Genomic DNA, 15,292 nt, shown 5'->3' on the forward strand with positions numbered 1-15,292 from the left:
ACTTAAAAGCTTTAGGAATAATCTCGACAGAATGAATCAAGTCTTTGCTCTTTAAAGAACATTTCATTTTTCACTTAATAACTGTCAGTGTCAGTGTGCATTGTGTTGTTATGAATATCATAAACAAGAAGAAAAAATATGTTGAAAGATCTGTTTGACACAGAAATATTGTCTCAAATAAGTTAATGGGTTGAAGCATTGTGGAAGAGAATTGAGTTAGGCTGTGGGAGAACAATTTTTTTCAAAGCTGTGACAAATTCTTTTATCATTTTTGTATGTATTCTATTCTTTTATATTCAGATTTTTAGACGCTGAGAGAGGATTTTGCAGGAACAGACTGCAGAATACTTCCAAGTCTGTATACATCATTTTGTTTTTCCACAGTGAAAGCTAGTGTAGCAGAATAGAACATTTTGTTGTCCTCTCGCTAGATAGTTGGCAGTCATGTTCAGGTTTCACAGACAAACATATAGCGCGACCCAAGTTGTTCTTTTGGTTTTGCATAACCAGTGCATATCTAGGTCATAGTGTTTTCGTTGCCTCAGGAACTTTTGTTACCCTTTAGTTGTGAATATGCCATAAACTGCAATTGCCATAAAGCTGGTCTTTAATTTAATGAGATGAAGACCTCTCACCTGGTATTTTGTTCTTAATCCCACATATATACCTTTAATGTGCTGACATGTCAGGGATGAACCTGTACAGGCTCTCTACTGGATTGGAGTGAAATGCTTAGCTTTTATGTCCTAAGTAGAGGGAGCTGCTTGGGGCAACGTGTGACAGCAAGTAAGAGCACCCTGTGATTAACTGAAACCTTTTTTAACGTTCCCTCTTTGATTTTTACCTTACAGTCAGTCACACGTTACGGTGCCTGAAAGGGTTACAAAGCCTTCAGTTTCATAGCTGGCTTACAGCTATCAGCTGCCTTAGACTAAAGCCGTATCTGCATATAGAACATAGTGTGAGCAGCACCTTAGAAGAGCAACAGCTCCATCTGTATAGGTATAGGTCATCCATGTATTGGAAGCCCCCAGAGCCCAAAACATAGTCACTGTAGCTACATGTGTAAAATGCAGGAAATGTAAAGCCTAACGATGTGGTTCAACTTTGTGGATGCTTAGCGTTAGTACAAAACAAACTGTTTGGCTGACTGTGCAGAGAGCTAAACTGATTACAGTAGTAGTGTCTGATAGATGACTGAAAATGAGACTGAATCACTTTCACTGTAGTGGTGCTGTAATATGTCCAGCTTTAAGACCTGATGGACCATTTTTTTCCTCACCGTCTCCACTGATAGATAAAGTTACAGGTCTTCCATGGTCATTAACTTCATTGTCTAGAGTGACAGTTTTCGTGATCACATTAATACTCCCACCATCATCATTCATTCATACGATCTCTTATTAATTCCTCTCTTCATTGCACCCTGCCTCTCCTCCTCTCTCATAGTTCAATTCGGCAGCTCGTCAGCTTATAGAGTTGGACAAGCCGTCAGACTCCAGTGGAGACTCTGGAGAGGGGGCCTCCTCAGGGCCCCAGAGCAATGGTGCCCAGCGGGCAGGGGAGAAGAAGAACAGCAAGAAGAGACATTCCTTCACCTCTCTCACCATGTCCCACAAACCCATGCTAGCTCCTCCCCCCCAGCGTCACTCTATGGAGATTAGCGGACCGGTCCTCATCAGCTCCAGCAACCCCACAGCAGCCGCTCGAATTGGGGAGATCAGTGGGGGGCTTTCATGCAGCGCACCTTCACAGGTAAGGTTCTATCAGGAAGGTAGAAGATCAAAGAGACTGCTCAAGTCATATTAAATGTGCTGACTATAAACAGAAAGCTCATTAGCAGAACAATGTAGTATTACAAATGAGTGCCATTAGCCTCTAATAGGATGTTTTCTTTGCCCAAATATTTTCCACAATTTACAGCAGCATGTGGAAGGATGTTGGCCATCTACATACTTGGAACTCTTTAAAACATCCCTAAAATTGCACCATTTATCAGCCACAAACTGTAAAAAAGAACAGAGTTGTCAAACTCTTCAGCAGTCTTTGAACTACACATTTTTGACAAAAACCATTCTGGCAGTGAAATTAAGCTTAAAGTCATGATATGTAGTTGAAATCACTTTGTTTAACGTGACTCATTTAGCAGTTCACCAGAAACAAGCCCTTTGTACTAGATTCCATAAAAAAAATTCTGCGCTCCTTGGAGAAACTGTGAAACCATTAATGACACAGCTGCAACCAACAGTCATGCGATAAAAATGTAGGGATTTTTCTCCTGAACTGGGCTGACCTGCAGCCTGTGATTACATAGATAAGATTGGAGACAATATGGAAACAAAGTAAAGATGGAAGTGGTAAAATATCTGTAGTATGAAGAATCACCATTTTATTTCCAGTGTTGGTAACTTTTGTGGGCAATTTGAATACTTTATGTACATGTTAATACTTTATTTTTCCCTTTTCATGAAATAAATAATCAAAGAAATTTAGCTTATTTTTTTATTTGTTATAATGCACTGAAGACATTCTTGAGTTCTACTTCTAACCATGATTGAGCTGCTTCCATAGAGGTGCAGAACTTGAAATTACAGAGAAAAATGAGTCGCAGCAAGCACAAATGCAAGAGGAGCAAAAAAAAAAATTTTATGCTCAAAAACTGTTGGGGTTCAGAGGGTTCAACATGCAACTGAGAAATGTATGTTCCTAGTGATGCTATTCAATCCAGTGTTCTGATTGAGATGATTGTTTTAACCAGCTGGCTCATCAGTATGCTGTTCAGCACTGTTTAATTGCATAACTATAAAAAGAAAAGACAGTACACAATCATGCATTTGGAAAACAGAATCCAGCTTCAGCTCCTTTTGTTTTCTCCACGTTTGTTGCTGTTCTGAGGCTTCACTCTCCTTCTGTCAGCAATTAGGCTGACTTCCCTTTACCCCATCATACCAAGCAGGCCATTGCTTCATCCAAGCGTTTGAAATCATGGATGCGTGACTCCACTCATCCACAAAAACGACTCCAGCTTAGCCCTCAAGGTTTCCGCACCAATCCGGACATGACAGCAACTCACAGCTGCTTTGTGGTTCCCAGCTGCTGGATATTGAGCTTTGACGTGGTGCTAGACATTCACAACCACAGACACGCAGATGTACAAGACAAGTGTCTGGTTGATTTATCTCTGTCTGAGGCTCTCTGTGACTAAACTATGCGCAACTAATAATAACTAAACAATGTGTGAAACTGAATTAAATCACCCATTATATGGTGATTTAGGACTATTAAACAATTCGCCATTTATAGTTTTAGGGAGAATCTCAGATTTGCTACCAGAAGTTTAAGTACAGCTCGATGTTCATACGACAGCTTTTTGTTACTTGAACAATGAAAGGAAAACATTTTTAATGGTTAGTGGTTTGGCAGTGCTTTGAGACAGACTTCATACCATATACAGCAACATCTGCATTGATGTCCCACTTCCAGGGTCTGGCAGCTTGCAGCTAACTCACTTTCTCTGTAGCCTTTTTGTGTACTTTTCTTCTTTTCAACATTTTTTTTATGTTGTGTGGTTACTGCAGACTTTCTGAAATGCTATGTTCCAAAAACCCCCTATTAAGCTCAGTCATTAATCTTTCATCTATAGTGTGAGTGCTTATGCGCTTCTTCATGAGAGGGAGACAAGGAGAGTGCTTGTCTACGGTGAAGCAGATCTTGAGGATCTTCTGTCTTTTTTTAAACTAAAATCTTTTCATGTAAACATGATTGATGTATCAATAATGTCTATCCATGCAGATGGCGTAACCACCTCAACAGACCTTTTACCACTAATCACTGTCAGGGCACTTCTGGAATAAAAGAAACCTGAATTTGATCCTGTAAAATGATCCTCCCCAATGACACCAGGGATAACAATATGTTTGATTTACAGATCATTGTTTAATAAAAATACAGTAGAAAGACTCTTTAGGTGTTGTATGCACAGCCTCTTTTGTCTCTGTTCTCCACTTCACCTCTAATCATCTTCTCTCCTTCCAACTTCCAGACAAAAAAACAACAAAGGTAAGCCCCAGTTGCCTAGAGGGCTGAGCAGTCTGTCTTGGAAATGAACATGCCGTCTCCCAGTGTGTACTAGATGATGAGGAAGAGCTGCCAGGAAAAAAAAAAACAGGCTGTCGTTGAAAGCTCTGTTTTTTAAATTCTAAAGGAAATGTATTTATTTCATTTGGCATAACATACCTGCCCAGTAGTGTTATTTATTCCTTTCAGGCAGCTATTTTCCTAACAAGTAATGCTGTTACATTTTGGTTGCCCTGCTTTCTGAAAGGTTCACCTTAGGAGGCGGCTCTGTCTGGAGCAGTCATCCATGGAGAGTCCGCAGGCTACAGGGAGATATTGTGTGTCCAACAGTATGGCCTTGTTACCAGGACACCATCGCGACTCACGTGGATGACTGATCGGGGAAGCCACCTCTCGTTACACACCCAATGAAATGTGCTGCTGCGTGGTCACCTGATTTCCGTTGGCCAGTCAAACCACCAAGGCAACATTTTGGTTATGACCAGGATACAAAGCCACATGTGTGCATTCAGTTAGAGTCGATATATACACAATGTGACAGGAGAGTGGGGGAGTATTTTTTCAGATGAATTTGTGGTGTGCTCTAGTAGCACTGTAATACTGTAGGTGATCAGAATTCAGGCCATTATATGTATATATAAACCGTTTTAACACAACTCGACATGCAGCAACATAGATATGTGCAAGGCAGAAAACAAGATAAAACTTGCAAAATCACAATGATCAATTTCTACATTAATTATTGAATACAAAAATATTAGGACTATTAAGATTCATCAAATGTCATTACAGCATGTAAGTCTTGAGATTTGTCTTCTTAATGGATGAGGAACATTTGAGTGACGTAGAGTAGGACTGATTTCTTAGAAGACCGAATATAGCCATGTGGTTTTTACTGGAGCACTTTATGTGTGAGGAGAGCGTGTCCACCACATTTGATTCAGTGTGGTCTATTTAATGGTCCACATTTCTCTTTTGTTGACAGGTACATATTTGCACAACTGGACTAATCGTGACCCCACCCCCTAGTAGTCCCGTTACGACAGCAACAGTCTTCACATTTCCCTCAGAGACGAGCTACACATCCATCTCTGTGGTAGGTGCACGCCTGTACAGGTTTTATAAATCCTACAAACACAACAACAACATAAAAACAACAAAGAGTTAGGCATTGTATTCGTTCAAATTAGTGTTTTGCTTTGTCTTACTGACAGATTCAGCTTTGAAACGTGGCATAATAAAGAAAGGCATCTGTATTTTCAATTGAAGCTTTCTGTTTGTGTGTGCACGTGTCATTTGGTAGCATTATTTACATCCATTTATTACACTTTAATCCAAAACTTCAAGGCTTCATTATATAACATTAAGCATGACAGGAATGTAAGGCTTGAACATGTGTGCAGTAAAGGGGTAAAGGTACACAATGTACTGTACATTTTATCTGCCAGCATGGGCTTAACTGGAGGAACGCACATAATAATGTCACCTTCAGAAGCTTTGCATTTCCCTTTAAAATTGGGTATTTTCAGATGAGTGGGCTGTCTTTGTTTGTCTGTCAAATCTGGATTCTGTGTCAGAAATAATACAGTAGCTTTATTATTCCACAATTTGCCAGCAAATTTTATAAAGATGGCAACACAGAGGAATGTTTTGAGCAAAAATTAACTTCCCAACAAGTTTCTGAAATGTTTGTGCAGAGGAAAGAAAATCAGTACAACGAAAAAGTGTCAAGAAATCCCTTCAACCCACGCAAAACCAGCACGCACACTTCCTGTCCGTCTGTCTGTATGCTCTGGCATGTGGAGTTTCTGAATGAGCAGGAATGTGTACACAAAAGGTTGAGCGCTCCGCTTCACTTGGGAACCCTACATGATGTTTTTGTACAGATGATTTCTCTAGCCTACAGGCAACCTAATTATCTCAGCTCAAGCGTCAGCAGCGAACCGAAACGCACATCGGCACTCGCACATACACATAGGCCTATGCACATACCACAGGGCTGTCTGAGTGCCACTCTCCTCCCCCAGTGTGTCATGGAAGCTATTACTCTGCTCCTCTGAGCTGCCAGTGTTGAGCTTGGGAAGACTCATCTTGCTCCGAGGTATAGGAGTTGTCTTCACCATTACGCTAACACACTGACAGCTCATTTGGGCTTTTCGGTTTTCACAATTTCTTTAATAAAAGTGTGTTGTTTTAATGTGCTTCATGTTGACATAGCACGTTGGAGACTCATGACGTAATCCTGTAGTCGTGGAAGCACAAAAAAGCAGACAAAGAAAATCTTCCAAAAGCACGCTGCAATCTTTAGCCTCGAGTCAAAAGCTTGCGTCTCTTACGACCTGACAGACGTTCAACATGGGAAAGCAAGTGAGTCAAGACGAATCCTCTCATGACTTGTTTGAGGGTTTCTCTGAAGTGTGCCTACAGACATGTTTTTCATTTCATATGGTCCCAATTAAATACTGCAATGGATTTAACATCTAGCTATGCAGTCTCCTAGCAACAAACAAACAAGCAGAATAGGAGATCCTCCGTTGCAAGGGGAAGTCAGGGACAAGACTGTGGTGCCTGCCAAACCACGCTCTCCCAGTGTCGGCAAACCGTAGGGAATTACCCAAATGACAGATGATCTCTCATTCTCCTTCCCTCTTTGTTACTCATAAACAGACTGGTTTCTCTGCTTACGCAACACACACTTTCTGTGTTATGAGTTTCATGTTACTTTTTGTTTTCATCTCGCTGCTGCTTACTGAAAGAAAATAAGCGGCGAATTGTTGTGAAATAGTAATTGAATGTTGATGCTATCACACTAGTAATATGATTTTCTATTCTACTCTTACAGGATGCTCTCCCACCACCCCCTCCTCCTCCCCCACAGTCCTCTGTTGGTGGAGCGGCGTATTCGCTGGCTGCCGGACAGAGACCCTCCCCCAGCATAAGCGACCAAAGTGGGAGACAAAGACCCACAGTGTGAGTTATAAAAACAGTCCCACACTAAAATATGCAGTCTTCTTAAATGTGCAGTGAAATGTCACAAGCGGTTTGTGCACCGATGGCCCACGGCTCTAGTGTACATGCTCAGCTCAGAGGGAGGAAATCCTTGCCTGTCTGCAGACCCCCTCTGCCCCCCTCTCAGCTGTCAGTGTGAGCCTGCAGAGTGTGAGCTTGTGCACAGGTGAAAGGGTCAAAACCTTTGGGTGACAGTCTCCTGGGTCCCATTGGAAGATCCTCTCCATCACCCCTGACTTGTGACCCCCTTCACCTTTAGCCTCATTACTCTCCCAAGACACCCCACACACCTGATAAGAATTAGATCCACTCATGCCTGTTCTCCTGCCGTCATCTGGCTCTGCCAGTGCATGCATGTCAGACTGAGGCATTTTATGTTCCCTTCCCCTGACAGCACTGAAATCAGAGTGAAAACATCCCAGCTGAGACTCCTCTTGGCTGCCGTTCCCAGCCTGTTCTAGCACTGCTGTAGAGAGATGACCCGCAAATTGTTTTGTCCTCCAGTGCAGATTTGGTCTGGGTCAGAGGGCACCATTTTTGCTGGAAGGTCTCAGAGGAGATGATGACAGATGCACAGTTAGACACCAGAATAAATCTAGAACAAATGGCATGCTGTTTAACCCTGCTGTAATTTCCAGAAGTGACATAATCAGCCATGGTAGCCGTATTAGTGTTTGTGTTTGGTAAATGTCTCATCTTCGTTTACGGTTTGTTTTTGACCCAGCTATGTGGCAATGTTCCCCTACACTCCTCGTAAGGAGGATGAGCTGGAACTAAGGAAGGGAGAGATGTTTCTGGTGCTGGAACGCTGTCAGGACGGCTGGTTCAAGGGCACCTCCATGCACACTGGCAAGATCGGAGTCTTTCCTGGGAACTACATGAGCCCAGTCAGCAGGTCGGTCATTGATTCATCGTCAGCTATTTGTTCTTGTCAACATACTGCACAGTCAGTCACACATAAACAAGCCTAGTTTCATATTCATGTTTCTTTGATGCACAGCCACAACTTAAGAAGTCCTCCAGTTTGCTATTATATGTATTGTATATTTAGAATGTTATATCAATAAAGCCATACCTGCATGTTTAGCTGCTTATATTTTGTACGGATAATTTCAGCTAATGAAATTTTGGACCACAGACACATTCCAACTTTGTAAAGAATTCCCATAAAAAAGCAGCTTTGATTGCTACACGACTTTTATGCAGGAATGTGTAGCTGATATTTTTCTTGAGTTCATCTTTCATAATCTGTCAACACTGTCGGGTTACAGCAAAAAGTTATATAAAATCATTATTTAAGAATTCTGGACTACAAATTTCGTCATTCTCACAGTTTGATAGAAACTGAAAATCTCACCTCATCTTGATTTGCACGATTACAGTCAAAAATAATAATTTTGTTCAGTGTTGAGATCAGTATTAATGGATGTCAGGGACAAAATGTTTTTATTGCAATTTCACATTTAAATGAACAGAGCACTGCTTTCATGTTCACGTTGTGCTACATTCATGCTAAAGTGGAACTCTTTGCATAAAGGAATAAAAATTAGTAATGTTCTTCCCTTGATTTCAGTGCATCCCTTAGAGATACATTTTTTATTTAAATTGTATCCAAAATGCCATATTGCTCACTTGCTAAACTTCTGCTTATCAACAGACACCACAATTTATCAGTTTTCTACATGTTTCACATGCCGACACTAGCTAGATGGCTATGCACAAAGAAGCTTCTAGTCTCCACTCAGTTACTGCGGTGGAGAAGTTCAGGCATTCCAATGTCAGTTTAGGTTGAAATCAAGTGCTCTTTATCTACATGTGTTGTTTTCAATGTGCAGAGATTTCTATGAGAGCAGCATCTTAAATATCAATATCACCGTCAATCATGTTCGTTTAATTGTAGGAAGCTAAAATCGCAATTGTGATTAATATTTGATTAATGTTGCAGCCCTAATGTTGTCATAGAAAAGTGTTCCCCTGTTAATTTAGTGATCTACAGTTGCACCTCTTCATATCTTTTCCCCTCAGGACGGCGTCTGGGAGCACTCAGCCCAAAGTGCCCATGAGTCTGTGCACTCAGGCAGGCAGAGGAGTCACCATCGTCAGCACCTCTTCTGCTCCCCTTGGGGCCATTGTTCCAGGGCCTGATTTCACCAAAGCCCTCACTGTGTGCTCCAGCACTGTACCTGCCAGCTCCCAGCCTGCAGCCGTGGTAACCGCAGCTCAGACGGCCACAGGTCAGCAGCCCAAAATCCCATTGCATGTCAGCTCCCAGATGACCGTAAATCAGGCTCGCAACGCAGTCCGGACAGGTAAAATAATCCATGAAATGGGTACTAGATGTTGCCTCAAAGTATTAAAGGGACTTCAAATGTCTAATGTTGTTTTCTATCCCGTTTGCAGCTGCATGTCACAGTCAGGACAGGCCCACAGCGGCAGTGACACCCATCCAATCTGCAACACCTGTCGCCTATCTCCCCCACCTCACAGTGTGTCCGCAGCCCTCCAACACTCCTGCACAGGGCTGCAGTCGGGCTGGAGTGGCGATGGGCTGCGCCGCCGCCTCTCTGACTCCACCCAACGTCAGCGCTGCATCTTTGGAGGGCGATGGTTTGAGACCCGTACCTGTCCTCGCTGTATCTGTCGGCCCTGGAAACAACGCTGCTCTCAACCCCGCAAACAACAATGCAGCTCTTGCCTGCCGACTGGACAAGGATGTCAAGGTTGGATATGTCCACCTTTTTTTTGAGATTCTGTGAACATAATTAAGATAGTTTATGTCTAATTATCTGTTGCTGGTGCTATTTTTAGTAGCTGCATGTTCTATCGTGGTGGAGAATGTTTTAATTTCCTGCAGATGGTTGAAATGCCTTAAGAGTGTCTCATTAAAATGCTAATCACAGGCAGGATTCACCCACAGTAGCAACAAAAAGGGGTTATTGTTTTGCACAATTTTCCGTGGCCAAGCTGTGTTGCACATCTAACTTGTCTGCAAAATATGAAGAATTTGTCTGACTGCAGTTTGTGAGAAACAACCAGTGCTAGAATATACCTGTTTGCAGTTTGTGAAAATGACTTCTCATTGCCTGAGGAGTTGCTGCAGTTCTCTAAGGTAAATGAAATGATTCTTTTTTTCTTCTTACAGAGAGAAAAGAAAAGTCTCCTGAAGCTGTTGTCCTCCAATAAGAAGAAGTCTCGTCCTTCACCTCCCTCCTCTCCCACCCTGGAGGCGGAACAAGCTGCTGCTGGTGAGGTGCTTCACGGCGCCGTCGGCCCCGACACCTCCCCTCCCTCCGGCTCAGTCAGCTGCTTGGAATCTGAACCTGCTGCTGCTGTAGCTTCTGCCTCGTCATCCTCCTCCTCCTCCTCGTCCTCCTCCTCCTCCTCGGTCCCAGAGTCCTCCCATCGGAAGAGCAGCCCCCTTGATGGATGCGCTCCCATTGCTCCTCCTCCTCGCCAGCCCTGCTCCTCGCTTTTATCCCAGCAGCATGACGCACGGCCCATCATATGTGAGAGGTACGCTGATGCGAATCTGTAGTTTCGTAGCATTGTGCTCGTCTGTCCTGTGCGTAGAAAGTGTAACAGTATATCGTAGGTATCAAGACTTATCAGTTGTCATTGTTGCGGCGAGTATCAGTCGCTCACCTTGCCTCTGGCTGTCTCTCCCCAGGTACAGGGTGGTGGTATCATATCCTCCCCAGAGTGAGGCCGAGCTGGAACTTAAGGAGGGCGACATTGTGTTTGTCCACAGGAAGAGGGAAGACGGCTGGTTCAAAGGCACACTGCAGAGGAACGGCAGGACCGGACTGTTCCCTGGCAGCTTTGTAGACAGCATCTAAAATATACACACTACAGTGAACCACACTCAGACAAGGTCAGCGCTCACAAGGTTGCTGGGACAGAACCATCACACTGACACTTCCTGCAAATGAACAGGATTTGTTATCAATAAAAGCACAGCGGACGGAGTTAGAGGAGAGCACACTACTCGTGAACTTGTCTTTTTTTGTTGTCGTTGGTTATTTATATCTTTGTAACAATTCAGCTGTTAAATGTGTGCCTTGTACTGTTCCTCACTTTATTGTACATAAGGACACAAATATGATTAGTCCTAAAACAACCAATATGAACTGTTCATATCAGTATGTTACGCATTTTAACTTATTTCATAGACTGACCTTTTATGTAGTGCCACACATTAAGGGGTCAAGTAAAGCACATGCCTTATGTCGTATTTTACCGCATCGGATATACTCTTCTGTACTAGACTGCTGATAAAATTTTCCCCCTATGTCAAGCTGTCAGCAGATAGGAGACAGTATATTGGATAGAACAGACCAGAACAAATCACTTGTGCTGCATGATAGGAAAAAAAAAACAATACTTCCCCTGTTCCAAAGGCATTACCTAAACCAGAGGATCATGTCAGAGATCTGCTGTATTGCACATTTGAGTAGCTACGATTCACAGCCGTGTGAAAACTGCACATGACGAAATACTTGTGTGCCATTCACAGGCTTCCAGTTTGTTGTTTTTCTCATCTTCTTCTACAGGTGTGGTTGAGGTTGCACTGTAAAGAGGCTGTTGCCTGCAGTGATCAAATATTTGCATGTGATTAACGAAGCCATCTGCAGGAGTTGGTTCGGCTTTTTGATATGCGAAAGAAACACACTCCAAAATGGACTTTGCAGTCAAATATTGCTTACTTTGTACCTTCTTTATATTTACTGACCAGAGGAGCTGCTCTCCTAACCCCCCTCAGCAACAGACGGAGCTCTGCACCACAGGAGCGACATAACATTTCAGTAACAGTGCACAGATTCTTTTTGGTGTATATTTATGTTTGTTAGACATTTCACAGAGGCTGACACCTGCTGCTCTTAGACAGTGTGTTGTGTAACCGACCCGACACCGTCACCCTTCAGCGGGCTCTGTTTTTGGACACTATAACTCATTCCTAATGTGACTTGTGGCAATAAAAAAGAAAACACTGCTAGCTAAAGCACAGAATGTTTGCCTAAAGTAGCATATTGTTGTATCACTCTACAGGAAGAGGTGCGTAGTGTAATTCTATTGAATCTCAATTTTTTTTTTTTATTGAAATCAATCACTTTGAGCCCTTGATTTTTTTTTTCTGTTGATTTTGTGGGTTAAGTGTTTAAGTTTTTAACATTAAGTGTTGTACTGACTTGAATTACTGTAAGATTTCTTCGTGATTGGAGGGGATTTGGTCATAGTTTTGGTGCTTGTTAAACGTGAAATGAAAAGAATTAGCTGTTTTAGAATGAATACTTTGGAAATGTGTTTCATCAAAACAATTGTCAACAAATAATTTCTGTTTTCTTTGCGTGTTTTCCAGAAAATAACATTGGAAAAAAAACCAAGAAAATCCCTCAAAGTAAAAACATCATTATAGACTGAGCCCTTGCTGCCTCAGAGGACCTCGTAGCATTAAAGTCCCTCTCTGGTCTTTAATTAAACCCTCCAAAACTCATCTCTGTTTAGCAAATTAACATATTTAGAAGATTTATCTATGAAAATAATCCCTTTATGCCTTAAAATGTCTCAGACGTAACCCTACATTGTTGCTTTCACTGCTTGTTTTGCTCATGATGCATCTTGCTGTGTCTAAAAAACACCATGTTAACAAGGTAAAATATAAAAACAAGGGCTTGATTTTCATCAGAGGGGTTCTTTAATGGAACATGACTCGTTCATCTGATCTTCGGAAAGTCCTTTGAGGGTCCCGGGGGGTATAGAAACACCTTTGAGTCGAGGCAATCACTGAATTGTGGCAAATTTGGCTTTGAGAACGAATTTATTGACTGAATTGGACCCAGAGTTTCAAGTGTGTGTTTGTTTTGTTAGTTGTTATTTGAGGGGGACCACTGTGTAACTGACTGCTGGAATTTGTTGTAGTTTGTGTGAGTGTGGAGAAGGATGGTACAAATCACTGTTAGGGCCATTTTTTTTGTCTTTCTGAATTGGTACTTGCGTAGGATTAACCTGATGTTGAATTGTTGTCTTGGCAATCACCACACCAACCTCAGGCTCTCGGCTAAAACTCTTCCTCTTGAGTGTCTTTTCATTTCACTTGGAAGCCTTTAATATACACACCAGACTTACTCCAACACAAACGCACACACTTACACTGACATATGCACTATCACACCATTATTTCTAATCATACTGACTTCTCGTCCATGTTTTCCATGCGTAGGCTGCACAGTTTGAGAACGAGAGACATATCTTAAATTACTAGTCTATACTTTCATTTATCGGAACACATGGCAACTTAAGTTTGTTTGATCCAGCTTAACAGATTTTCTATATGCCAAGGTGACTTACTTGATTCTTTTTTTTCGTCTGTAGTTAGCCTGTTTTTTTTTTTTGTCTGAAAATGGTGAAACTGAAATCAAACTATTTGGCACAAGTCTATTATGTGAAAAACATTCTGAAATATTTGAGGGAATCGCACATTTTGTAAAAAAAAAAAAAAAAAATCTCTATAACAATAAAAGCTAATGGTTTCCATAATTTCATGAGTTTAAAGTCATTATTTTGTTTTCTCCAGCAATTTTGTGGCAGCTTGTCAGAGCATAGGTGTCCAACAGGAGTACAGTCAAAACCATGGAAATGCTGTTGACGGGACTGAATAGCCTGTTAGAGGTGAAGTCGCTGATAATAATCCATTACACTTTTTTGTCACATCAGGTTAATATGTCGTCACGGTCCACTAGAATAAAACACAGAAGTTACCTCTACCTCCACCTTTAAAGGGAGACATTACGGATGAACAGGATTAAAAAAAATTAAAATAATAGATACCGACATGAAACTGTCCCAGTTATTCAATTCCAATATGTATTATAATGGTAATAATTCTTTGGATTACACGTTTTCAGAAATGTTATCTTTGACTATGCAAATGAGGTACTCTGTATCTATCTACTCTATATTTCCAGAACAGAAATCTAAAATTTGTGTTTGTCGCCATATTGGAGTCGGATGTGTCGGATAACTTTTTATATCACTCCATAATTTAGAAAATGCTGTCAACAGATAGGAGAAAAAAACAGTTTTTCCTGTCTTTGTAGGAATAGAATGTTCAATAGATCAGACTGCGAATGATATATAAACGAACTCCACGGTAAAACCTTTACAACATAGGCAGGAATAAAAGGATCGGTGTATCTAAGTGCTACTGAAATCGAGTTTTCTGACTCCGTATGATTTTTTTTTTTTTTTTTTAAGACTAGGGGAAAAAAACTGCTTTTCAAGATATATTTTCTAAAATTCCATACATTTGTATTGGAAAGCCCTATTTATAAGTAAATATTTTAACTAAGCGACATCACCATAAAACATCCCTTTTTGATTACTTAGATTAAGGTAATAGTTTGTTACAGCCGGTTCTAAAGGATACAGGTAGCCTGTGTAGTTTCTGGAGCTGTGGGGTTAATGTGAAATGTTTTCTTTACTTTAGTTAAGGCTCTGAATTCTATACTAGCTGTGGTTTATTTTACAGACTTTTTAGGTAATCCAGTAAAAGGGGAATTGCAGTAAATAGCCAGAGATAAAAGCATGAACAAGCATTTTAACATCTTAGTTAAAAAAGGTCTGACTTGGCGATATTACCAAGATGAAAAAGGGGATGTTTTAATGATGCTGTTAAAATGAGAATTACAACTTTAATCAGTCTGATATTACTCCTTTTACAAAGGTTGGGTTAGGTTAGTGTAAACCTAAAAATACACACATGCGATAACAGCAGCAGCAGCAGAGAGACAGTTGTTTCTAATTAAGCGCGTTTGGGGGTAAGTCACAGCCACATTAGTGTCTCCAGGAATAACAGGTTCTTGCTGCTGCTTCTCCTGTGACTTACAGCAGAGGCGAGTGCTGCAGAGCGAGGTGAGCCTTCCCAGAGTGTTCAGCCTGGAAACACTGACAGGAACTGACAGGCACCCAGAGAGGTCATTGTGCTGCACACTGTTCCCTGCAGAGGATGGGTTACCATGGAAATAAGTTATTCCAATATATGAGCATGAGACCATACTGAGGAGGAATAATAATAAAATTTAAAAAATGCACTTGTTTAGCAATAAGCATGAATATTTAAATCATTCCATCTGAATTTATTGCATTAATTTCATATTTTCTGACTGCTTGGCTTGTTTTAGTTTTAGAAGATGCTGAATTTGTTGCAGGA

General features: G+C 41.3%; 1 protein-coding gene across 2 annotated transcripts in view; it reads left to right on the forward strand.

The window, feature by feature from the left end:
* Positions 1–13,620, forward strand: part of sh3rf1 (SH3 domain containing ring finger 1) — a 34,860-nt gene extending 21,240 nt beyond the window's left edge. For both annotated transcript variants that reach the window (XM_023266850.3, XM_023266861.3), the window contains exons 5-12: positions 1,450–1,755; positions 5,063–5,173; positions 6,920–7,047; positions 7,811–7,981; positions 9,112–9,395; positions 9,487–9,806; positions 10,229–10,599; positions 10,754–13,620. In XM_023266850.3, the coding sequence (XP_023122618.1) occupies positions 1,450–1,755; positions 5,063–5,173; positions 6,920–7,047; positions 7,811–7,981; positions 9,112–9,395; positions 9,487–9,806; positions 10,229–10,599; positions 10,754–10,922 (1,860 nt within the window). In that variant the 3' untranslated portion in view covers positions 10,923–13,620. The remainder of the gene's footprint in view (positions 1–1,449; positions 1,756–5,062; positions 5,174–6,919; positions 7,048–7,810; positions 7,982–9,111; positions 9,396–9,486; positions 9,807–10,228; positions 10,600–10,753) is intronic.
* The last annotated feature ends 1,672 nt before the right edge of the window (positions 13,621–15,292 follow it).

This window comes from Amphiprion ocellaris, chromosome 2 (genome assembly GCF_022539595.1).
Source record: "Amphiprion ocellaris isolate individual 3 ecotype Okinawa chromosome 2, ASM2253959v1, whole genome shotgun sequence".
Lineage (NCBI taxonomy): Eukaryota > Metazoa > Chordata > Actinopteri > Pomacentridae > Amphiprion > Amphiprion ocellaris.